This window comes from Hemiscyllium ocellatum, chromosome 5 (assembly GCF_020745735.1).
Source record: "Hemiscyllium ocellatum isolate sHemOce1 chromosome 5, sHemOce1.pat.X.cur, whole genome shotgun sequence".
Taxonomy (NCBI): Eukaryota; Metazoa; Chordata; class Chondrichthyes; order Orectolobiformes; family Hemiscylliidae; genus Hemiscyllium; species Hemiscyllium ocellatum.
Genome location: NC_083405.1, coordinates 84,655,720 through 84,683,098, shown reverse-complemented (window position 1 = coordinate 84,683,098; position 27,379 = coordinate 84,655,720). Strand labels below are relative to the sequence as shown.

At 39.4% G+C, this 27,379-nt stretch overlaps 1 protein-coding gene across 1 annotated transcript; it reads left to right on the top strand.

Moving 5' to 3' along the window:
* Positions 1-309: 309 nt before the first annotated feature.
* On the top strand, positions 310-16,725 carry LOC132816100 (metalloreductase STEAP4-like). Its single transcript, XM_060825541.1, has 5 exons — positions 310-398; positions 5,474-5,946; positions 6,133-6,660; positions 13,297-13,461; positions 15,310-16,725. The coding sequence occupies exons 2-5, from the start codon at positions 5,476-5,478 to the stop codon at positions 15,556-15,558; spliced, it is 1,413 nt and encodes a 470-aa protein (XP_060681524.1). The 5' UTR covers positions 310-398; positions 5,474-5,475; the 3' UTR covers positions 15,559-16,725.
* Positions 16,726-27,379: the final 10,654 nt, after the last annotated feature.

Sequence of the window (27,379 nt, the reverse complement as noted above, 5' to 3'; positions counted from 1 at the left end):
TAGCACTAAGCTAAACTGATAAATACTTGTAGTTATTATTGCGCAAAAGCTTGGTCTAAGAACAACCCTGATTTTTACAGAGGAGCCATTTCGGCTCATTTTGATCAATCCAATGGAAACTTGGGGCGTGAAGGTTTAATCCTTTCCTGTGGGTCATACATACTCACTGGGAATTAAATGTTGTCAGACTTCACTGCAGGGTTCAAGTTCTGGCAGAAATGCAAAGAGGTGGAGCAAAAGGCCCACTGACCTCAGCAGCTGGAACACACTCTTTAAATATGAGGGTCAGTTTGAAAGATTAACACCAGCAAGCTGCATCTGCACAGCATCCCAAGTGAAAGTTCTGTTTACTTTTTAACTGTCCTCATTTTCCAGTCAGATCAACCAAAATAAGGAAGGTAAGAATTTTTAATTTATTTCAGATTTTCAAAGCTTGTGATATAATTAATTGAGCATTCCAACAGATTACTTTCTTAAACTTTTATGAATTTTTTTTATTTCACTAACTGAAATTGCTATTAAAAGGTAACTGTTCAATTCACAAATAATATCATAACATGGATAAATTAAAGTTTATCTGTTTTCTTGACAATATATGTTATTACTAGCTCTCATTTCATTAACAGCATAACTGAAGTGAATATAGCATTTGCTTTAGTACAGTCAATATACTAATGTGACAATGGGATAACAATTTGGTATTTTGGGGACATTTCAACTCATTCTGTCCCTCATGATCTCCTATCTGGCTCTACAATTGTCTGTTACTGCTTCAGATTTTTGTACATTTTGACTATGTTATGCAGATGACTTTACCATCCTCAAGTACCCAATGGGGAAGGGCACTTAATGTTGGTGAATCTCAGCCCTAAAGTTTGATTGCATCCCCTCTTTGCTTTGGTCTCCTTCACATGACAGTACTTTAAAAATAAATATTGATGGAACCAATCATGCACATTAAGAAACTTTTTATTGAAATGAAAGAAGGTATTGCCTACTCTTAGTATCGTGCTATGTAGTGCTAACATTTCACCAGCCTTGTTCTTCTGGTTTAACTATGGCTCAGAGAGATTTGCATGCCACCTTTGAGAGGTGGGCATAATACTTCCAAGGGTTTTGGGGTGGACAGTTTCAAAAATATGACAGAAAGGAGCAAATGTCAGTGTTTGTCAATTTTGCGATCCACTGGTTGGAAAGGAAGATGCAACAATTGATAGCCACTCACAAGCAACTTTGACAAATTAGCTTCGGATAGTTCATAAACCAGTTCCTGCTTTCAGAAGCAGGATTTCATGTCGACAGATATTTACTGCTGAGGGCAGTAGGACAACATAAATATGGCTATCACCACAGCCTTGACCCCTTCTGTCAACCCAATGTACATATACATCCCTATATTCACAGTGCTAGACATCGGGATCCTACCATTATCAATACTTTTGGGAAAAGAAGCCATGATGTGGCTGAGCCGATGTTGGATTAGTGTGGACAAAGTCAGAAGTCACATAACGCAATGTTATAGACCAACAAATTTATCTGAAATCAGTAGTTTTTGAAGCGCAACTCCTTCGTCAGATGAAAGCACTTACCTTCACCTGACGAAGGAGCAGTGCTCCAAAAGCTTGTGATTTAAAAAAAAACCTGTCAGACTATAAGCTGGTGTTGTGTGGCTTCTGACTTTGGGTAAAGAAGATGGAGGCAGCAGGAATTACAAGGGAAATTACAATGACCAACTCAGCCAGTCTGTTGTTTTCATGGATATTTGGAGATAAAGTCACGGTAAAATCACAATAGTTTCAAATACCTATCTACCAGTTAGTGACCTGTGCATCTGAACCAGATGTGTAACATCTGAACTCATAATGCCTTCTCATTAGTAAGCTCAGATTGCGATAAGACTTGGGATTTCTGAATGTTTAAGAATGCTTCATCAGCCTGGTGAACTTTTTTTGAAGGACCACAGGTTAAATTATGATAAAATCTATTACATAGAGTGATGCTAATAAAGGTGTGATTGGTGTCACAATTTAACTCCCAGTCTTTGAGAGACAAGCATAGAGGAGACACATTACGAACATAATGGTAAACTCCCCACTTGATTGGCTCACTGTGTAGTACTGCCCACAGGTGAGATAGCCAGGGCAGCCCATCAACAGAAGCAACAACTCACTTGACAGAGGCAGGCAATCAACATAGCAAATGCCTCAATCAAGGGCCATTTTCAGACATCTCATCAGCATCACATAGAATTACTCCAGCTCACTACCTTTCCAACTTTGCTGCCTGCCAGCCATGATGGCAGGACACCAACAACTCTTTGGAGTCAGCTGTTGGCGGGAGGACACAACATTACCTATGAATGAATGAAATAAGGCAACTTTTAGGCTCAACAAGATCTAATCCTAGCATTAGTTATTCTCATGCAAGAATTCTGAAATCCCTCAAAATTCTGTTTTTTTTTCCCTTAATCTAATTCTGGAAAGTCTCCTGAGCTCCTCTACTCTAAGGTGCCCTCTAAATCTCCCTCATCTCCAGCAGCGTCCACCTCTCCCAGTGAGGCTTCTAACGGGACAATTCCTGTCTGCCTTCCTACTGACCCTCCAACATCACTGTTCTCTCCGTTATCTTCAAATGGGTGGCAAATAGGTGGCAGCCTTTTAATTGGTTCGTTTCTAGAAGATCTCAACTGCCATTCCAGGCTAACTCAAACCAAATGTTTCAACCTGAAAATGGCCCCAGCATCTGAAAATACTCTAAGTGCAAAATATTCGAGTGAACATTTCCATGCTGTGTCACAAATCAATTGGGAAGGGTACACTGATAACTGAGGCCCACTATTCAACATGCCCTCACAAGCATGTAACTACTCATCTAAACCATCAAGGTGTCAGGTACTTTGCTACCAAGGACAGGAAAATAAACTTACTCTTTGTTATCAGGCCTCAAATATAAATGTTGATCTTGCTCTTTGGGGACCTCCTCTGGAGCTGTAACTCTGTACTCTTCACTCTATTCTACTATCGTAATACACTTTGTATGGTATGATCTGCCTGTACTGTGTGCAAAAAAAACTTTTCACTGTACCAAGGTACAAGTGACAATAATAAGGCAAATCAAATCAAAACAAATAGATTAAAAATTGGATTACTAACTTACTGCTGTGAGACCTTAGTTCTCCCCATTTAAGGAAATACACACACATTCTTTCACAAATAAGACAGAAAAAAGAATCAGACAGTTTGACACAAACATTTTGGTGTACAAAAATTTAGTTAGAGAGAAACAAATTCTGTAAGGCAGAAGTCTAGACTGCAAAGTGGACTGCTATTTGGCTCACAGTTCTTTTGAGCTTAGCTCTAGTTGCCTGGTGGTGTAGAAGTTAAATGTGGGCGGCATGGTGGCACAGTGGTTAGCACTGCTGCCTCACAGTGCCAGAGACTGGGGTTCAATTCCCCCCTCAGGCAACTGTCTGTGTGGAGTTTGCATTCTCCCCGTGTCTGTGTGGGTTTCCTCCGGGTGCTCCGGTTTCCTTCCACAATCCAAAGATGTGCGGATTAGGTGAATTGGCCATGCTAAATTGCCCGTAGCGTTAGGTGAAGGGGTAAATGTAGGGGAATGGGTCTGGGTAGGTTGCGCTGCGGCGGGTTGGTGTGGACTTGTTAGGCTGAGGGGCCTGTTTCCACACTGTAAGTAATCTAATAGCTCAGGCAACAATTTGGCTTATTCGCAACCAGTCATAGATTGAATAGGGCATAAGGCACAAGCTGAAAATGAGTTGCTGGTTAAAGCACAGCAGGTTAGGCAGCATCCAAGGAACAGGAAATTCGACGTTTCGGGCCAGAGCCCTTCATTAGGAAACATTGCTTTTATGTGCTTTTGGTAGCCTATTCATACATGAATGTTGTGATCCACGAGAATGAATCCTAGCATATATGTAACATACATAGTCAAGTGATTCTGCTTTTGGAAATTATTTATTAAATAATCCAAACTATGCTCGGAGTTACACTGGAATCCGCTTTAAGATCATCAGCAGTCTCACATTGTGATGCATTTGTGCGTGCTGAAATGTGCATTTATAAATCTGTTTGTTGTATGTTCACAATAGAATTTTGTAGATATATTGCAACTTTTTCATGGAGATAGCCAAATCCACTACATCCCCTTGGTAATAATCAGAACTTACCTATTTGGTCTGTGAATTAAGGTTGACAAGTAACTGTTCTTGCTTTATCTCCAATCCAAAGGTAGACCAACCATTCAGCATCATTTTCTCATGCTGTATAGAAATTGTATACCTTTGTCCAAGTCTGTTACTTGTGTCAAACCTCTGATCAGTGCAAAACCAAAGACCTCCATGTCTTTTCTCAATTCTAACAATGATGACATGATAATGTCTGCATAGCTACAATTCAGTACTTGATCAGGTGGACCTAATTCTTTTCTTACATTAGATTTATTCCCTTAGAATTTCTGGGTTTTTGAGGTTTTTCACTCACATTGAAAAGGTGAAAGGTGCTTCTTATTTGCAGAGTTCTGTATGTCCTTCAGTGCACCACACTCAAAGATCTGTAAAAAACTACAGCCAAACCAATCTGAAGTCTGTTTTTATGGGGTTTTTTCCTTAACTCATAGAGCCCTGCTGCCTTTCTGCCTCATAAAGTACCCAACTAACTGCTCCAAAAAGTGAAACAAGCTTGTGTAGCTAAAGTGTACCCAAGTGTAAATAAGAACATAAGAAATAGGAGCAGGAGTGGGCCATCTGGCCCATCAAGCCCATTCCATCATTCAATAAGATCATGGCTGATCTTTTTGTGGACTCAGCTCTGCTTATGCATTCACTCACCAAAGCCCTTAATTTCTTTACTGTTCAAAAATCTACCTATTTTTACCTTATAAATATTCAACAAGGTAGCCTCAATTTATACACTGGGCAGGGAATTCCACAGATTCACAACCTTTTGGGTGAAGAAGTTCCTCCTCATTGCATTCCTAAATCTGCTCCACCTTATTTTGAGAGTATGCCTCCTCGTTCTAGTTTTACCCATCAGTGGAAACACCCTCCCTGCTTCTATCTAAACTACTCCCTTCTTTATTTTATATGTTTCTACAAGATTCTCCCTTCAATGTTCTAAATTCCAATGAGTATAGTGCCATTCTACTCAGTGTCTCCTTATAAGCCAACCCTCTCAACTCTGGAATCAACTTTCCTGGCTCTTGTGGATATTTAGTAGTCTAATTTCCATTTTCCAGTTTATTGTCCAAAAGAAAAAAAATGTGGCTGCTTACTGCTAAAGCAAAAAGACTCCAAACATTTTTTTTTGAAAATGTAGTTAAAAACATTTTCAGATTGAAAATTAGGAATTAATATTAAGAAAAAAATTGGAAAAATATAGCTTGGGTATGTTTTGATTTCTGGGAGCAACCTGACTAAAGAGACCATTGTAATATTTCTACTGATTTTGTTTTCCAGAAATGGATACCAATTCAACAGGCTTGGTTCCGCTTCACCAGACCAGCAGCAGAAAAAGGTTGGATCATAAGCAGGAAACGATCTGTATTTTTGGCACTGGGGACTTTGGAAGATCTTTGGGCATGAGGCTGCTCAAGTCAGGCTACCCAGTGGTCTATGGTAGCCGAGACCCAAGGAACTCTACCCTGCTGCCAAGTGGAGCGCAAGTGTTTAGCCATGCGGAGGCCCTGAATACATCCAAGATCATTTTCCTGGCAGTTCACAGGGAGAACTATGATTTCATTTCAGCCCTGTCTGACCAGCTGGATGGGAAGGTGCTGGTCGATGTGAGCAACAACCTCAAAATGAATCAATATCCTGAATCCAATGCACAATATCTGTCCCAGTTGGTTCCCAAAACCAATGTGGTGAAGGGATTCAACACAGTTTCAGCCTGGGCTCTGCAGTCAGGGAGTTTGGATGCCAACAGTCAGGTAAGATCATGTTATGTCTACTTGTTTTGTAAGGAATGTGGTGATGGCAAGAGTGAATTAAAACTATTGTCAACACTGTCTAGCTGACTGTATTTCAAAAGCAATATTAATTGAATAGTGCTAAATATATTGAATGTTGGCAACAATATTTTCACTGGTAATAGAAATCGTCATGTTGTGTTTCAGGTTTTTGTTTGTGGGGATGACAATCCATCTAAACAACTGGTGATGGATGTTGCCAGAAGCATCAGCCTCACTCCTCTTGACCAGGGATCCCTTCTGGCAGCTGAAGAACTGGAGAACTACCCTCTTCAGCTCTTTCCAATGTGGAGACTACCACTTTATATAACAGCTGGTCTCACAGTATTCTTCTTCTTGTACTATGTGGTGCTTCAAGTGATCTATTCTTATGTAACTAAGAACACTGATCAGACCTATCGGATGATAATTTCCATACCCAATCATGTTTTTCCAATTGTCTCTCTCATTCTGCTGAGCTTGGTTTATCTGCCGGGTGTCATTGCTGCCTTCATTCAGCTCCGCAGAGGGACAAAGTACAAGCGATTCCCTGATTGGCTCGACCGGTGGATGTTGTGTCGAAAGCAACTTGGGCTTGTATCGTTTGCTTATGGCTTCCTTCATGTTTTCTACTCATTGGTCAAGCCACTCAGATATACACACTATTGGAAACAAATGAATCGTATTGTATCCCAGGTGAGAATTGTTCCTGTGCTGTTATTGTATGTCTGTTCTAATACTGTTTCTATCAGTGTCGTGCAGTATACCAAATTTGAATTGCAGCACTGCAATGTAGCAGACTTTGATTTTGGTTCTATGTTACCCTACTGCTTTGAGTGGACATAGCAAGTCAAGGTCTATAACTCCTTACAAGAACAAAGAGAAAATAAGAGAAAGCAGAACTAAACCCCTGCAGATCCTTCTGCCCAAGAATTCAGTCAAAGGCAATTCCCAGGAGCAGTAATTTTGATATAAATTTAAAATTCATTATAGCATTAACATTTTCTTGCTTTGTTTATGTCAATGTATGACCATTCCTTCAATAGTAACATCTAAGATTAAGCAACAGCTCTGATAAACACGTCTCATCAATTCACATGTTTTCTTCATCCAGTTTCTCCAACCCAAATATTGCATCATCCTGTACATTTCCTAAGCCAAGGTGTAATGGAGAACATGTAGCTATATTCTCAAACAAGATATGTGAGCTTCATTGCACTGGTGGCTGTGTGATTATTTCTAGCTAATTTTATCAAATAAATATTCAAATAGGTTTTCTTGAGAATCTGGAATTCTGTTTTTTTTATAATTTATAGCATCAGCAGTTCTTTTGGTTTTCCATTTTGTCTTATATATTTGCTCATGGAGAGTTGACATTTGATTATCCTTAACGGTTCAGAGACGAGATAAGACTCGCCACATTGCTGCAGAACTGGAGTCACATGTAGATGAGACGAGGTAAGGAAGGAAGATCTTCTCCTCGAAAGGAGATTAGTGACCCAGACAAATAGTTACAATAGTCTGTGGTGAATGCATGGTCACCATTAGGCTCAGTCTTTTTGCACATTCCAGACTATTATTGGATTCAAATTTCACCATCTACCACAATCAATGAGAACATTAGCCTGAAGTTCTTGATCACTATGACTATACCCTTCGCCTCCCCACAAAGTTACAAATACTCATTGAATTTAGAAACTAAGGGCTCAATCTTCTTTCATCATCAAGCCAGTTTGTACATTCTTAATGAATTCATCCAGGAATGTGAATATTGTTGGCTTGGCTAACATTTATTGCTCTACCATAGTTGCTCCTGAGTAGGCGCTAGCACGCTGCCCTGTTGAACCACTGGAGTCCATTTGCTGTAGGTACTTTCATAGAGAGTGATTTCCAGGATTTTGAACAATAAAGGATTAGTGATATATTTCCAAGTCAAAATAGTGAGTGGCTTAGAGGGGAATTTGCAAGTGATGTTGTTCAATCTATCTCCTACTCTTGACCTTTCAAATGGTAGTGGACATGGATTTGGAAAGTATTGTCTGAAAGAAGAATTTCAGTTGGTTCAGTTGAGTAGGGCAGAAGAACATACATGTGAAAATGAGATGTGAATGTGATACTGTTGTAACTCAGGCTCTGTGGACAAAAAAAAATCAGAAAAATCTTGAAATATGTGCAGCAATTGGCCTGAATGTAACTCTGTACAATGCATATTTTTCTGAAATGTCCGGGGTTAATGACCCACCTCAGAACTGGAAGATGTTAGAAATAAACAGTTTTTAAACAAGTGAAGGGCCAAAATAAGATGGAAGGATTGTCTAAGAGAAATTAAATAAATTGATAAAACACCACATCATAGATGTTTTGACAAAATTGAAGCTCATGGGATAAAATATCAGCAGTTTTGAGAACACAAAATTGGTGAAGATACAGAAAACAATAATGAACAAATAATGAAAAATAATAATGAACAAATATTTTTCACATCAAGGGTGTCCTTCATGGGTTAATGCTGGAGCTGTTCTTATTTTTGATGTATCTAAATATCCTGGGTATAGAGGGTGTTGTTTCAAATCCTGCAGGTCACATAAAACTCAGAAATCAGTAAACAGTGAATAAGAAGTTAACAGACTTCAGAAGGACGAAAACAGATTAGTGAAATGTGCAGGCACATGGTGAACGAAGTTTATCATAGGAAAGTATGCAATGATTCATTGGGATAGGGAGAGAGAAAGTCAGATAACAGCAACTGAGTGAAATAATTTTAAAACAGTGCAGTAACGGACAGATCGCGGGCTGTATGTATGCAATTGTTTTTAAAGTAGCAGAACAAATAGAAATTAAGGCTCCAAAAATCATGTGATGTGGGAAGGAATGATAGAAGTGGGATCAAATGAAATGGCAAGACCGGTTTTAATTTTACTCAGGATTTTTTCTAGCTGTGGCCAGCCAGAATAACTTACTGGCCAGCTGTAAGGCAAGAAGGTGTCTGGAGAGTGGAACAGGGGTAAGTTCGAATGAGGATAGTGAGGAAGGTGAGACGTCATGCTCAGGAAGTGTGTGCTGATTAATAGTGGGGGTCCCTTTGCAGGGAAGGGGGACTGACAATTGGAAAGGCAGGTATTAGCTTACTATGGAACAGAGTTGTATTTCTTTTAAATTATTTTGATGGGAAGTGGGTGTCACCAGCAGAACCAGAATTGTTGCCTAACCCTAATTTTCCTTGAACTGAATGGTGTTCCTAGACCATTGTTGTAAACAGCATGTGTCACATGTAGACCACACAAGGTAAGGCCAACAGATTTCCTTCCCTAAATTGCATTACTTATAAAACATTCTTTATGTTGCCAGTTGATGCTATTATTGGATAAGTCAGAATCCAGGCTAAAATTTGGCTTAATACATCTTTCTTTTTTGGTCATTATTTTGGTTTAAACTTAGCGTTCTCTTGCTAAAACATGTTTTTACAACAAAACAAGTTTATTATACAAAAGGAATGAAGATAAAATGCAATCAACAAAGAAAGTTGTAAATATTTTGAAAAATATTGTAAAAATGTCATCCCAAAGAACCCCATTTCAGTACTCATGCTAGATAGAATTCCTTTCTCTGTCACCCCTGTAGACTTAGTTTAACTATGGTTTCAACTCCACACCTTGAGAATCTAATAGCAACTTCCTGGATCTTCATACAGCTGATATTAAACTTTCTCAGGTTCAAATAACTCCTTCAGGGTTTTAACCAAGCAATTCTTGTCTAGAACTTTTAATAAACTCCTAACACTAAGGTAACCTATTTTTAACAAATCTAAGCTTCTCCCTTTCTAAGAACAACCACTTTACACATTCAACTTGAGCAAAGAATATTGAAGAACCTTTCAAATCAAAACTAAACTTATTTTAAAGCTACGAGTATTTTGTCAAATCAAAAGAAAAAAGGCTTTATAAATTGGAACTTATTGCATTACTGCTTACTTTGTACATTCATAAAGTTCTCCCAATATAAGCATAAACTCATTACTCTTCAGCCATGTTAATTCACACTGTTTTAAAAAAGATCACCATGGCTGCAGAAATATTTATAACAAATCATCAAACCCCTTCATGTACACAGAAAAGCCATATGCCACTTGTTCAAAATTCAAACATCTGAACTAAAAAAAAATTCAAAGTTATATGAATCAAATATATCACATCACAGTATGAACATCTGAATTAGGAGCAGAAGTAGGCTATTCAGCCCTCCAAGCTGGGTAGACTTCCTTATGCACAGGTACCTTCAATCTTGTGAACTGTATGAGTTTTATTTTGAGCACTTTTAACATGTCACTGCCTCCAAGCATATGCCAAAAGACCATCTTATTTTAATGAGAAAAATGACTGACTGGCATGTGCTTTTTAAGCACATGCAGCATTAGATGTGGAACAATATCACTTCAGGATTGTCCAGATTTGCATTTTGTTTCTCATGTTGTACCCCCCACTTCTCAGAGATCATGGGGTGAAGGTTATTTTGGTCAGTGGTGAAAAGCAAGTGACAATGACCTGGCCATATTTTATGTACACAGTGTGATTTTAGTTTGCACGTTCTGCTATTGTCCACAACCAGTTTCAATTCCCAAATGTGTTAATGCTGGTTATCAACAGGATGTCAATATGTTATCTACTGTAATTATTTTTAAAATCTTTGTTCACTGTGCATTGTTATTCTTGTCTGGATATTGTTTCTTCCCATCCTTTCAATTTCCCTCTGTTTTCCAGATAAGCCAAGATTCTGGCTCCTGGTACAGGTTCAGCTGTTAATCCCCCAGGATGCTAAGAACACAGCAGAATACTTTTCTCAAAGACCCACAAAATCTGAGAAAGTTTCAACCTTTTTGACATATTCTGCAAGTCCCTAGTATTTTTTAATGGTTCCTTTTTTGCCATTGTTTATATATGGATCTCAGCCCTTTTGTCAGATTCTTTTGTTTGCAATTAATTATTGTGGAGTCAGGACCTTGAGAATAGCTGATGTAAATACACTGAGAGATGAAGTCTAAGAAGATGGTTTGAAAGCCTTGTCTGGTCAAATTAGGATTATTTCTCAACAAATGGTTTGTCAAACTGTCAACCTAATACGCAGATAGCTAATGCCTAGAGCAGAATTTGCTCATTTTCAATTCAAGTGTTTCATCACGTGAGAATCATAACACTCAGTCTGTCATGTCTCGCAGTGACTTTTCTGATGCAATTGCACTTTCCTCATCTTCTTAATTTTGGAACCAAATTCTTGTGTGCCTTTCTCGGGGAATCACATGGGAAGAGAGCTGGAAGTGCTCACCACCAGTGGAACGTTCCAGTGTTCACACTGAAGGCACCACATTAAAAACTCAGCTGTACACCTCCTCGAATGCTGCAAGCCAGGACCTGGCCCTTATTTATGGTGCTTCACCCCTACGACTGAAAATATGGTACAATGGGAAATAAGGCTTCACAGACAGGGGCCTTGAGGAGGTGGTGGATGGGTTAGTGGGAGGAGGGCAGTACTTTTTTTCTGCCACAGACTGACAGAGCCACATTATCAGACCTAACTGGCCTGGATGCAAATTACAACGCAGCTCAGAACAGTATCCCAGCTGAATGGGGATCCCCAACAGTGCCAGACCAAGGTCAATGACCTTCTCCGCTCTGCTACATTAGAGGCTACCATATTCTCCCTGCCACCTCTACACACACACAGAGCTGCCACACACTCTAGCACTGGCACTATTGAAGCAAAAGATGGCAAGCCTGTACCTGGCAGGAAACTTTCAGCAAGCTGTGTCTGCTAGGCCCAAAGTCAGCCCAGATCTTCCAAGTGAACCGAACAAGCTTCCTCCAGCCCAGCAACAGAGGTCACAACACATATAGCAGGAGACAAAGCAACAAGGACAAGTAATGTGCACTGTTAAGTGAAGCAAGTGAAGCAACGTGGATAATTACTTTTCACTTTTGTCAATACATTTTCATGTGCACTATTAACAAGATGCTGTATTATGTTCTTTACAATCAGACCCGGTTAATGTCACAGTCATGTGAGAGTTCTCTGGAGATATCCCCAGGATGAAAGAAGTTGCAGTGGCCAAGTTTTGTTCATCTCTCACAAGCAACTAACTCTTCGTTGGCAGCAAGCCTCAGATGTCAAGGATCCCTGAACCATGACATTAATGACTGTAGCCAGGGCATCAAATTTTAATGAGGAATGCCCAGAACTTGGAAAATTCTTTGCTCTACACTCTCTCCACATAGAGAGAGGATCTGTGTGATTATCCTACCTCTAGCCTGTCCCCACCCCTTTTCAGTGCTCTCCCTTACTCTTCTTCTCTTCACTACAAGGGCTCAACCTGCTATTTCCAATTGCTCTCTCTCACGGTTACCATTCCCTCAGTGACCCAGTACAATGCAACACATCAAAGACTTGAGTTGCTTCTTTTTCCAGGATCACTCCTCATTTTCCAATGAGGAGTCAGGTTAATGGGAACATAACTAAGAAGCAGTGTATACCTGTCAAGAAAGGCAGACATATGAACAGATATATAGGCAAATGAAGGTAAAGGAGCTTTATTCTTGAAAGGCGGGAAAATCAAACTGCGAGGAGGCATGGTAATGCAGTGAGGCTTGTATAGCGTTGTTGATGCTGACATGGACAACTGGAGAGTTGAGGAGCATAGTAGCTATGGAATACATAGGGACATTGTTAGAAGAAACAGTTACATGATGGCCAAGACAAGCCTCCAAGTGCCTGCTCTGATTTACATATCAGGAATTGGTGCTGTATGTTTTCTCAAGGAAAGAAGGGTATTTGGAAACAGTGTATAAATAAGGCCTGGCGAAAGTGAGGACTGCAGATGTTGGAGATCAGAGTCAAGATTAAAATGGAGCCAGAAAAGCACAGCAGGTCAGGCAGCGTCCGAAGAGCAGGAAAATCAATGTTTTGGGCAGGAGCCCTGCATTAGGAAAGGTTCCTGATGCAGGGCTTCTGCCCAAAACATCAATTTTCCTGCTCCTCGGATGCTGCCTGACCTGCTGTGCTTTTCCAGCGCCACTCTAATCTTGACTATAAATAAGGCCAGCTGGGGCTTTAACATGATGCAAATGCAGTGAAATAAGGTCCTCACCACTCAATGGTGATATTCTGAGGTCATCATTCAAGGCTTGAGGGGAATATTAAAAAATATTTCCCAACCTCAACATGTTTAGAAATCTCACTGTATTTTCCCAATATTCCCTCCATTACTCATGCCACACCAGAGAGGGAAAATGCTTTCTGATTACTTTGTTTTATCATAAAGTTTATTCCTTGTTTTCATCACAGGTGCAAAAGAACGCAACCACAGAGTTGGAGATGAAATGGGTGTGGCGTAGTGATTTGTTTTATGCACTCGGAATTTTAGGCTTTTTTGTTTTCTGCTTACTTGGAGTAACATCCCTCCCATCTGTCAGCAATGCAATGAACTGGCGAGAATTCAGATTTGTTCAGGTAAGTCATCAGTCAACATAGAGCTTCAATTATTGCAATGTAGCTATGTTTCCAATGAGGAGTCAGGTTAATGGGAACATAACTAAGAAGCAATGTATTCCTGTCAAGCTAGCCAGGCATATGAAGATATATAGGCAAATGAAGCTAAAGGAGCTTTGTTCTTCAAAAGTATTCTTAAGTTGAGTGAAATGGCATGGATATTGGATTCATTGATGTCTACAAGACTGAGATGATTTTGTTAGATAATTGTATCAAGGGCTATGAATCACAGAGGATTAAATTGAGCTGAGGTGAATGTCTGACATGATCTAACAAAATGGTAGAACAACGTGAACAGTGGAATGAGATGCTCATATTCCTCTGGTCCTCTGCCAGGGGTCAGAATACTAGGCACCTTCACAGTTGGAAAAATAATTGAGAAGATAAGGTAAATCAGAAACTACTGATTCCATTAGCACCAGACAAAATTCTGTAAACTGTAGAAGTAAGGGAAGTAAAGAGATTACTTACTGTTAGGACTTGGAGTCAAAATCATGATTTAAATACAGTGAGAATGCAAGTCATAGGGACAGTATTAAAAATAACAGCGACGTCAATAAAGAGGAAGAAGAGATGCCTGAGCAGTACTGACAATACTGATCTGCACTGAAGTGTGGAGAAATGCTCCCCTGGGCCCCTGAAAGGAATCTTTTGCCTCCTTCAATTCAATCGCCTCTCCCTCTCACCAGACACCATTTCAATTGGACCCAAACTCATACTAAAGACCTATCCATTCAAAAAGACCATTTCCTCTTGTCCTTAGAGTTGGTATCACCTATCACCTGGTTTTAACAACAAGCAGACTTAACTTCTTGACTTCCTGACCTCTTTTGTTGGAAGATTGAACAGTGGTTTTCTAATTAGGCCTGACCATTGAAGATAATTGAGCTTTACAAACATACTCAGGACAAGAGTAAGCAATTCAACTCCTCGAACCTGCTCCGGTATTGGATACCATTTTGGCCAATCTCATTTCGGCCCAACTCCACTCTCCTACCCACCCTCTATAATCCTTCAATCCATTACTAATTGAAAATCTGTCTGTCTATCTTCTCCTTAGATTTGCTCAATGTCCTGACATCCATCACACTCTGTGCTAGTGATTTCTACAGATTCACAACCCTCTGAGAGAAGTAATTTCTTCTCATCTATGTTTTAAATCTACAAACCCTTATCCTATAGCTTTGACCTCTCAGTTTTGATGGCCCCACATGAGGAAACATCCTTTCCATGTCTACTTTACCCATCCACTCTAGATCTTACATACCTCAGTTAGATCTCCTGTCATTTTTCTAAACTCTAGAGTATAGGATTAAACTGCTCAAACTCTCTTCATAACACAAGCTCCTCATCTCTTAGCCTCAAGCTAGTAAATGTCTTCTGAACTGCCTGAAATGCATCTGTATCTCTCCTCAAGGGGCCACACACAATATGCCATGTGGGGTCTCACTAATGACTTGTCACAATAGCCTTCCCTCCAGCCAATTGCACTTACAACAATGTTCCTCTCTGGCACATAAAATCAGTCCCTAGAAGTCAACTTCTAATCTTCACAATCTGGAAAACAAAGAGGTTGAGCTTCTTTATCCTGATTATCTTGACAGGTTTAACTTATATTGGAGTGGATCACGATGCTACAATTTACATGGCAGCATTTGGTCAATGGAATTTTCTTTTGCAGATAAATATTTGCTGCGATTATTTGTGTTACTTTGGATGAAAACCAAGTAATTAAATGTTCTCATTGCGACATTCTGTCAGAAATTTGACTCCTTAACCTTGCCTAACATGCATCTCTTTTTCTTCCAGTCAAAGTTGGGTCATGTCACGTTGCTTCTGTGCACAGCTCATGCTGGTGTACTTGGATGGAATTTCTTTCTAAAATCTACAAGGTATACATGGGGTCTTCCGCCAGGGTACATGCTATCCATGGTGATTCCCTGCATTGTACTGATTCTAAAGCTGATTCTGATAACGCCATGTGTAGACAGAATGGTCACAAGAATCCGACAGGGTTGGGAAAGGAAAAGAAAAGACTCAAGCAACCTAAAAGTTTGACCAAAATGTATTCTGGCTGAATAATGCTGTCTTGAAAATTCATATTTAGCCTGTTCTAAATAAAAGTTTTGGAAAAGTATTAGACACTGGAATCAGATACTCCAAACATCTATGTTGCTTTAAATATTTTAATTTCTGACACACCTCTAGATAATAAGTTCTTCTCTTAAATCCCAATACTCCCTTTCTCTCCTCACATTCTGTCTATTCTGATACTAATGTTACCATTGATCTAACAGTCACCTATATAATTATCACCTACTTTAAGTTAATTGGCATTATAGAAAATATAATAACTTGTGTTGATATATGTCATTATCTCTGAAATATTTACCTTTACTGACAATGTAAGAGTGTCAATACAGTCCAGCATTTGAAGACATTGCTAAAAAGCATCTAGAGAGATTGAAGACCAGTCTAATACCATCTGTTCCACACAAACATAATCTTTCCAAGTGATTATAACGGTAAATTATTTGTTCTCTTGAATGTGCTTCAGATCTCAATACCATTTTGATGTTGATATGTTTAGTATTTGCAATTCGCAAGCTCCATTAAGCCAGCACATACATTAATCAAACTAGCAGTGCCTAAAACTGGAGACACCTTCAAAATTCCTAAAAGTGAGTGGTTTTAAGACTTCTCCTGGCCCCAGAAGAAATACCAAGCTCTCTGCTGGAACCTCCAAAACAACCTCTCAGCCTACCATCCTTCCCCACAAATTCCTTTACTTTACCTGAACTTCTTTCTCAGGTGAAAATTGGGTCTGCAGTGGAACTGCTGGATTTCCTTACCTTCAGCAAGCACCCCATCCTATCAGAAAGTGCCTGTCAGAGGGAGCTCACTGATCATGTTCTAACAAATCTTAGAAGTAACCTGGGATTTGATGAACCCTGATCAGATAAGTTATGAGAGATCAACTTCTCAGCTATCCACTACTCATCTGATAAATAAATTGATTGAATATGGAACTGGGGTATTAGATGTCATTTTTGTTGAGTCTCAGTAGTATTACAGTGACATTGCTATTGAGACAGATCATTTTTTAAATTTAGTATAATACAGTCTTTCAAACTATATTCAGTCAAATACATATAAAGGTGCATTTATTTGTATTGTCATCTCATAAAAATGGGATAAAAATTACTCAGTCTGTTTCCTGGTCCTTTTGCAGTGAACCTTTCATTATATATATGTACATCAGTGATGTAGCTTTGAATTACAATGTTAGATCTGTACAAAGCTAACATAGTAATGCAGTACTATATCACTGATATTATGGACTGAATCATAGGAAGCAGTTGCAGATCTCTGATGAGTATTATCTTTAAACTGTGCATTACAGGAATATCAATGGACAAAAGTCTTGATCAACTGGCTGTAATTCTTAATGGAATTCATTTTGTTTTCTTTATACTGTTGTAATATTGCATATATTAACAATAAAGTTCTTTACTCATACCCCAGTGAAAGTTATGTACAGGATCAAATGGATGATCAAGACAACAAACCCATCTATTCTGTTTCTATTATATTGATGATCAGATCCTACTTTGATGATCAATCGCTTCAACCAATCTCTATCAGTTATTCTTACAGCTCTGAGCTTGTAAAATCTCTCAAAAGTCTGCCATTCATAATGCACACCTTTTATCATGTTTGTCCCATCTGTGAGATTACTTCTTCATCCTTCAAGTTTATGATGGGCTTACACTGCAATGAGAATTTGGAAAATCTCAGTACCTGCCCTTGGATTGGCCTTATGAGCCCAATTAGATTTTTTTTTAGATGCCGTAGAAACATAATGGTCCTGATCTTAGACCGACAGAAAGGACAGGCCAGAGACAGACAACAGAGTGGAAAGGAGGAGTAATTGGAGACGGTTAGCTGTGCCTGAAAGCACAATCCAGTCTAATCAGAGGCGACACAGCCATTTCAAGAATAATACAAGTGTGGTTTCATAGGAACAAGGGTCATCAGTTAGTATTTGAGTATTTTAATGTTTTTCAAAATTTGAATAATTATAATTTTAAGATTTTATTACTAATAGAAAGGTTTACAAATAATAGGCAACTTATTCAATTGGCTGCAGAGTATTTCCTGTGGTGCAGTATCGCAGAGTTGTTACAGTGCAGAAGGAGGCTATTCGAATCATCATGTCTGCACTGGTTTCCTGAGTATTTTAACTTAGTGCCAATCTCCTGCCTTTCCCCCAACACTCTGCACATTGAATCTATTTAGGCAACTGTCCAATGCCTTCTCAGATGGCTAAGTTAAAAATTACATAACACCAGGTTATAATCCAACAGGTTTAATCGGAAGCACACTAGCTTTCAGAACGACGCTCCTTCATCAGGTGATGAAGGAGCGTCGCTCCGAAAGCTAGTGTGCTTCCAATTAAACCTGGTGTTGTGTGATTTTTAACTTTGTACACCCTAGTCCAACGCCGGCATCTCCAAATCATTCTTAGATGGCAAACTTGAACTGGCCTATGCCATACTTCCTGATAGTGCATTCCAGCCCTAAACCACCTCACATTTACTTCTCTTGCTAAACACTTTAGAGGTATGCCGTCTAGTTATTGATCCATTTACAAATGGGAACAGTTTCTCCCCATGTATCCTATCCATAGCCTCATGTCATTGAAATCTTGTACCAAGTTTCCTCTTAGCTTTTTCCTCTCCAAGTCCCAACTTCTTCATTCTTTCCTCTCAACTAACATGCCTCATCCTGGAAATATTCTCTATTCATTCTAGCTAAGGAATTCCAGTCAGAGAAAATAGAGCATTTATTTAAACAATAAGAACATAAAAACAGGCAAGATTACAGATGTTAATTAAAGTTTAACCATTTAAACAATTGTTTAATTAAATCCCATAACAATAGTCAGGCAGGTGATGAATAATGTTTACAGAATGCGGTGCTTGTATGGTCAAAGGTAAACTCTCTGCAGTAAGTGTGTGACTGGACACCTTCACTGAGGCCATTTGAACTGGAGGCCAAGCTGCAGACTCGAGGACACATTGGTGGGTTGGAAAGATACCTGTGCATGTTTTTTCCAAGACATGGTCAAATGTCTTACGCTAGATTTTCCGATATGGTCCATAGTCGGGACAGGTCGATGTAAGAGAATGAGGCTGCAGGATGAAGAAAGGAGAACTGAAGAATCTTCAGTCATGCAATTGTCCAACAGGTTTAATTGTCCAATAGGAATATACAAAGATTCTGAGAGATGTATTCATAAAGGGATTTGGACACAACGTTGTGATTTTTTTTTAATCAAATGACTGTTGAGCCAGAATACAATTTGCATAGCGCAGAGGTGAAGGGAGTACAGAATTAGCACACTGTCGAAGAGACTATGTATTTTCAGTGAGTTCTCAGGTTTACACACTGAAAGGTGGTGGTTAGCTGGGAGGCTATGGGAATAGTCATGTCTGCAACTAGCAAAAGTTTGGACAAATTTAATCTTTGCAAACTTGAGCAATACCTTGTATAATTTTATTACTAAAAATAAATCCTAATTATGAAAATACCATGGGAGTGGTGTGACTACAGGGAATATTCCTAAATGGTTACCTGTGAGTAATTGAACAGTTTTAATGTTCCTGCTGCCATACAGTCACTAGTTTCCTCTCACACTGACAGCCTTGCTTTTGGAATTCTGCGAGAAGCACAACATTCAATGCTGATGGCCCCTGATCATGGGGAATAGATCAAAAGCGGGAAGCAGAATCATAAGGGCAGGCTGAGATCCTTACTCACTGGCCCCTTGATGCGGACAGGAGTAGCCCAGTTTTGGTAGCATTTACTGAGATAGTTAATCCAATTTCTACATCAGTAACCCAACCATGAGTAAGTCCATTCAGAGTTGGTCCTCATTCTTTGTCAAATCAGTAACTACACAGCATTAGAACATATGAATTTGGAGTAGGAATTCAATAAGATTGTGGTTGATCTTATTACTCCACATACCCCCATGCTTGTCAAGAATCTATCTGTTTCTTCCTTAAAAGTATTCAGACTGCTTCCACCACCTTTTGAGGAGGAAGTTCCAAAGACTCACAACACTTTGTGAAAAAAAATTCTCTTCATCTCTCTCGTTAATGGATCTGACTCCTACTTTTAAACAGTAACCCCTCACCAATGGCTACTCATACTCTCCAATAGAACGTCTTTCCTCATCCACCATTTATTGTAATGTTTCAATTGACCAGGAGAACTGGATTCTTCCCCTTCCACGACACGTTTTCTCTCCATCCCAGGGCAGATGTCCTGAATAGTCAGACACTGGACTGAACTGAGAGCCAGCTGCAGAGAACTCCATCTCCTGGCTATAATCTCTCCTAGTACCATTCCATTCCTATTAACTCCACCCACTTGAATGGCTCCCAGTTTCATGGTCAATTTCCTCATGTGAGCTGCAGTCTCAGTTTTCAAAAGCATGGGCCACAAGATCTTTGAACCGAACAATACTTAGAGAACTCAGCACTTCTCCAATTTCAGCTTCTTGTGGATCCCTGGTTTTAATCAACTCACAAATGAAGGTTGTCTCTGGATTCTGACAGGAGCCTCCTGAATAAACAGGGTCTTGTGATTTCTAAGGAGGTCCGAACTTAAATCATTCCATCATGGCCACACATCTAAATTAAACTGTTGGGAAGCCAACTAGTAACAACAGAACAAAGTTCAAACATTTCTTCAGTGGATTTTAAAAGGAGCAGACCTAAGCAGGATAGTCTGAGCCTCTATATTCAAACTCTGCCACATCCCTGCTCCTTCCACACTGAAGCATTGAGACCCTCTCAGTTGGTCCTGTCTTCCCTTCCTAAAGGCAACTATCTCTCAGTGCTAGCAAACTGCTTTCAGCTTGATTGATTGGCATCCCTGCCCACAAGAGAGTTGTTGGTTTTTCATTGCTGCTTCCTGTCTGACATGGGAGTAGCAGACCAGCAATTGCCAAAAGAGGGTCAATTGTGAAAACTTGTCAGTCTTTCAATTCAAACTCATAAAAAGCAAGGTACCAAAGATATCAATTACCCAGAATGTTTGCTTATATAGATAATGTTGACAATTAAGCTTCGAGAAATATGAGAGAAATGTTAAATCAAAAACATGTAACTGTGAGCAACACGTATTTGGCAATGGTGTGTCAAAGATTGAGATGAGCCTGCGATAGCAAACAATTTTATGCTTCAGTATTGTCAGGATGATATATTTTGCCATGCTGACTAATACAGGAAGAAAAAATTAGAATTTACAATATTAAAACGATCTCTTTGTAGTAAACTTGATATATGAAACATTAGGAATGGCAAACATTTGATATTCGATAAATGCATCAAGTGGTAAAGTTTCCATATAGACCACAAATCAAACAGAAGTCATCATTTCATGTTGGAGCACTGTGGTTACAAAAAGTGAAAATATTTTCACATGACCAACCTTTTTGTAGTTAAGGAGTGAGCAAAGAATTTCAGATAAAGGAACATCACAATGGGAAAGAATGTTTACACTGAGAGAAACTGAGAGTTGAACAAACTTCCAAACAAAATAAAAGTTAACTTCATTTTGTAATTGTCTGTTTAGGGCTCATTGTAACTAAATCAAGAATGAGATTTCCGTAAACAGTTTTGGTTTCCTGATAGAGAAAAAAAATGAAGTTAATGTTTTCTCTTTGCACAATTTCATTGAGACATACTTGATCCAATTCTGTTTCCCTTTGGCAGTAATGAGAGATGAACATGTAATCACAGTCAGACCTTTGTTTAGCTTTCAGCACAGCCAGGAACAGCGTGTGCAACCAGATACACTCAGATTACATAATAAGTAAAATGCTGGAAATTGGAAGCAAGAACAGGAATTGCTGGAGATATTCAGCAGGTCGCTCAAGAGCTATGGCGAGCTCTGTTTAAATGTTGAGAGAAAAATAGCCATAGAAGTGTGACATCTTAACTTGCCTGTTCTCTCCATGCATGTTGACTAGCCTGCAGTGTGTTTCAGGTACTTTCTTGTTATTATCCCAGAGCTGCTGTTAAGAGCTATTTGCACAATAGTAGGTATCCATTTCGGTTGACCTTTCTCATGACCACTGCTTAGCCAGAGATAGGCTGATGTGCATTTTCACTGGGCTTACAATCACATTTAATCCTGAAAACGAGAAGATTGTCAGATATTTTTAAAAAGCTTCGCTTCTGCCATGTCTCAGCCCATTCAGGCAAGATATTGGCCCAGTAACAATTGGAAATCATTCCACCAGTCAATGTCATGGCAGTGTTCACATGAAAAGAAAATTGGATACTCTACTTAATGCCAAGAGAAATGTTTAATTTATTCCTGGAAAACATTAACTGTGATTCACATACATATAGACATAATGAATATTTGAACGTTCATTAGAAAACAGAAAAAAATCAATTTGAAACAATAATTTGTATTTCATAAAAATTGGACTAAGATTGTCATTTAGACAAAGGATAAAAGGCAGAAGAATTTAAATTTTGAGACAGTAATATTAAGCAACAGTGATGGAGATGATGCTTTTGTAATATTAGTGGCTTTATGTTTGGTGATAGAAGAAATTGCTGCTCCCAACTTCATAGGACTAACAGCAGAGAAGGCCTTTCATATGCAATAGAAATAGTAAAACTAATAAATATATAAGGGGCATACAGCTTGTTTCATATAATGCAAAGAGGAAATTTCTCAATATTGCCTCAAGTACCATGCACTGCAGGATGTTGACTATTTGTAATATATGATTTTTAAATAAGTGAACCTACCTTGCCGGTGTGGTAATTAGCTGTTCCTGCATACAAAGGGGTAACTTCCCAATCCAGAGCTCAGAATAAGGAACATTTTCTACTGTCAGTATATCTTGAAAAAATTCATGATTTTCTGAGGAAAACTCCCTGTGATGCTTTTACCTATTGAAGGCGCCTGATAATTAAGTCGCTCTTTTTTGAAAGCTCAAAACAAGGAGATTTTTTCACATTTTATGAATGTGCTTTTAAACAGTTGTAACTTACAATAAAGTGAAAATCTGTTTCTATCTGATGAAGACAAAAATAAGCCCCACAGATACATAAAACTTATCATCATTGAACCATATCAGCCATTCCTTTGACAGGCATTTTCTGTATTTTGCCTGAATTACAGAATCCCTACAGTGCAGAGAGACGCCATTCGGCCCATCAAGTGTGTATTGACCCTCAGAAAAACATCCCACCCTATTCCTGTAACTCCACATTTATCATAGTTAACCCATCTAGCTGGACATACCTGGACACTACAGGGCAATTGAGAAAGTGAGGACTGCAAATGCTGGAGATCAGAGTCGAGAGAGTGTGGTGCTGTAAAAGCTCAGCAGGTCAGGCAGCATCCAAGAAGCAGGAGAATCAACATTTCGGGAATAAGCCCTTCATCAGGAATTTAACATTGCCAATTCACCTAACCTGCACATCATTGGATTGTGAAAGGGAACTAGAGCACCCAAAGGATGGTCATGCAGACATGGAGAGAATGTGCAAACTCCACACAGGTAGTCGTGCAAGGGTGGAATCAAACCTGGATCCCTGGCACTGTGAGGCAGCAGTGCTAACCACTGTGCTGCCTCAAACATTGAGAGAAATGACTACTATTCATTGAGATAAAATTGTTCATTTTTGATTGTCACAGCACCTGAATAATAGCAGTAAACTTCCTATTTGACATGTTAGCATTTTGTCTGTTAGATTTAAGAAAAATCAGACCAGAATATTGGACAATAGGAGCTCAGTTGATGTTTCTGATCCACAGAAGTCACTGAAGTCACTATTGTTCTCTCAAATCTGCCACCTGTCTTATTTTTTACTGTTTTTATTCATATTTTGGTTGTATTTGTATTGAATGACAAAAACTCCCTCATGGAAAACAATCTGTAAAGAATGAATTGTACAGCTAGCACTGTACATTTTTAACAGGAAAGAACTGATGTTCTAATAGCATGGTTTCATTTTGTTATTCTGCTCTGTTCCAACTAGTAGCTATGTAATTATAATGATTAGCACAGCCTTGATGGAAACAGCTGCATTAAATGTATTGCAAACATTTCCCTGAAAGACAGAAACTTCATGATTAAGTAACTTGTACAATAAATTGATTGTGCAGCTGAAAAACTTTTGGTACAAACTGGCACATGTATCAAATTTGTGTAATCTGGGGATTCACCGAGTAGAAAAGGGAACTGCAATGTAAGCCAGAATTATTATTGTCCTTTAGAAGTAGCTTCTTAGCCCTGGTCGAATCAAGATTTTCTTCCAATTACAAATTGCACAGATCCAGAAACAATTTTCCCTTCAGATATTAATGATGCCCAATCATATTATGGTCTGCCTCGGAGAACCAAGGGCTGAACTTCATGGTAAGAGAAAAGCTCCCAGTTGTGGTACCAGATGTCGATGCCATTCCTCCTTGGTTGCTTAGTGGCTGCTCATACACACTCTTGCCATAGCTGGATGATAACTCACCCAAAGTGTGGTGCCGTCCGATCTAGGGTCCAAGGTAAGAACCCAGGCAGCGATGTCAGCATCAATTGATGAGACGGCAGGAGCTGGTGCCAACTTGCCCCATAGTTACTGCCAACTGTACAGAGAGATCCTTCCCATTCCTGAGGATTCAACCCTCCTGCTGTTTCTTGACTGCTGCCTCCAAACAACCAAAGTGTTGTCCAGAAGAAAACACTGACAACTGCAAAAAGAAAACCCAAGGTGTCCCAAGTGATGTCCTCCTCCTTACTGACAAAGCCAAGGAGTCAGCTCTCTTTCCAAGATATAGGAGGATGAGAGGGCCCTGTCTGACTGTGCAGCCCTTGACAGAGGTTAGAGATGAAGTCAGAAGCCATAGGGCCACCTCTTAGTTGGGTATGAGTGTTGTGGGAACTTCAACAACCTCCAACCCTCAGGCAAGGTAACTACTCCATATACCTTTTCCATTTAGTCCTTGTGTGAGATCACATGTTTGAATTATTAAAACTTTGGCATTCAATACACTCTCTTGAAAAATAAGTCTTTCTCAGCAAAAGAGTTCAAATATTCCTATATCCCTAAGTATAGATATGAATTTAATCATATCATTTGAGGAATAAGGAGTTATTCTTCATCTCTTTATGTCTCATCTACTTACTCACTTCTTCACTCACAGGAGTGTCTACCTCTGTCTCTCAGTTGCAGATAAGGCTACAATTTCCTGCCTTTCCCCAAAACACAAAGACAGGGCATAAAAAGCCAATTTCAACTCTACGAGGGAGCACTAGTGAGACTGAACACTTTTGAGTTGACCAGCCTGGGTTTGAGCATGGTCTGACAGTCACAGTCAAAGAACTATCCCTTGTTGCCCACGTCTTGCAGGTAAAGACTGTCTTTTCTCTGACTTCTGTAAACCAGTTAAAAAGATAACAAGACAAAAAAAGACACTCACCATGAATGCTGGAATTCGATCACTGTGGAAGGCATCAGAAATATAGAATCTCACCCAACCTGCAAAATTAGAGATTGTGAAGCCCATTACCAATATCAACATCTTCGTATCCTCCACTGCAATGTGATCAATTGATCTGATTCATAGTTCTAGACGCACCATTTATTTTGAATCTTTGTGCATGTAGGTGACATTAGAATGTTTTCCTACATGTAGTCATTCATAAACTTCTTGTTAGTTCAAGAAAGACTGGTTAAATTGGATGCTTTTAAAACATAAGTTTGTTAGAGTTTGGGGGAAAGATATCTCTGAGAGAGGGCTCCTTTCAAATCCAACATTTTGTGATTTGCCAAGTGAGTGGGTAAATAAAGAAAGGAAACCAGTTCATCCCTTCCCCAGAAGTTTAACAGTGTGGGGTATCCAATCTGAGACTGCAATGAATAGGGTATCTCTCCCTGGACCTGGTTGTACCAACTGCATCCAGCTCCTCAGTACATCACTCCAGGTGTTGGTCTGCATGTAGTCACTTCTATTTACTTTTCAGAGGAACTCGTTTCCTCCTGGCCTCCTATGTACAATGGACTGTTTACCTCTGTTAATGGCTTCCAATGTTATATGGAGCTGCTTACTGCCATGCATTATTCCTGTTATTTTTCCATGTTCTCATCACCTTTGCAATGACTTTCATCAACTGCTCAAGTCAAATGCACTTCATCTCAAGGAGATCCATGCTTATTTGCCGATGAGGGTTTTGTGGCCCTCTGTTCAGGCATGTAGCCACCCAACAGCACAGGCTGCACATTGCAATTGTTACACTGAGCAAGCAGCACAGAGTTTGTATGCTACTGCATTGCAAATAATTGGGGTGGATTGATTGCTTATTGCAATCATTGGGCATGTTGTTGGGTCTTATTCAATTCTTCTGAATCACATACCTCATGTGGCTGAAGAAATCCTTCCAGAGATAAAATGTGGCTTTCGACCTTCTGGAGGAGCCGATGACATGGTTTTTCTTACAGATCAAAGAGTCATACAATATGGAAACAGGCCCTTTGGTCCAACAAACAGTGGGTATCCCAGCACTGTTCCCTGCGGAAACCCACTTGTCACAGATTTCCAGTCAGAAAAACATTCTTCTACTGCTAGTCTGTCTTCTACAACCAAGTCATTCTGTATCTTATCAGCTTACCGTGGATCCATGTGACTTCACCTTTTGTATCAGTCTGCCATGAGGGACCTTGTCAAAGGTGTTGTTAAAGTCCATATGCAACAACTACTGCTCTTACCTCATTAACCATCTTTGTCACTTTCTTAAAAAACTCAATCAAGCTTGTGACATGACCTTGTGCACACAGAACCAAGCTGCCTATCACTAGTTAATCCAAACCTTTCCAAATGTGAGTAAATCCTGTCCCTAAGAACCTTCTCTAATAATTTCCCTACCACTGACATAAGGCTCACTGGTCTGCAATTTCCTGAATTATCCTTGTCACCCTTCTTAAACAAAGGAATAACATTGGCTATTCTCAACTCCTCTGAAACTTCTCCTTTGACTAAAGAGGATATAAAGATTTCATTCAAGGTCCCAGCAATTTCCCCATCCACCTCTCTCACTATTCTGGGATTGATCCCATCGGGTCCTGGGGATTTATCAACCTTAATGCCTTTCAAAACACCCAGCACCTCATTTTACATCAAATACTGTAGAATACCAATTTACCCCTCCCATAACTCACCATCCACCATGTCCTTCTCCTTTGTGAATACCGATGCAAAGTATTCAATAAGGACCTCACCATATCCTCTGGTTCCACACATAAATTTGTGTCCTTGAGTGGACATACCCTTTCCCTAGCTATCCTCTTGCCCCTTATATACATATAAAATGTCTTGGGATTTTCAGGGACATTTCATGGCCCCATTTAGCCCTCCTAACTCCTTGTTTAAGTTCATTCCCACGTTCTTTCAATTATTCAAGGAATCTATCATTTTTCAATTTCTGAAAACTTAAATATGCCTCCTTTTTCTTTTTAACTAACCTCCAATTTCTCTTGTAACCCAAGATTCCTGAATCTTTCCATTCTTATATTAATTTTCACAGAAACATGCTGGTCCTCACATCTAATCAACTGACCTTTACAAGATTCCCACATGCCAGGTGTGGATTTACTCTCAAACTACAGCCCCCCAATCTACATTCCTCAGTTTCTGTCTAATATTGTCATGGTTAGCCTTCACCCCATTTAATAATTTCACTCAAGCGCTACTCTTATCTTTATCCATGAGTAACTTAAAACTTATGGTCCCTCTTCCAGAAATGCTCACCCACTGAAACTTTGATCACCTGGTTGGGCTCATTCCCTAA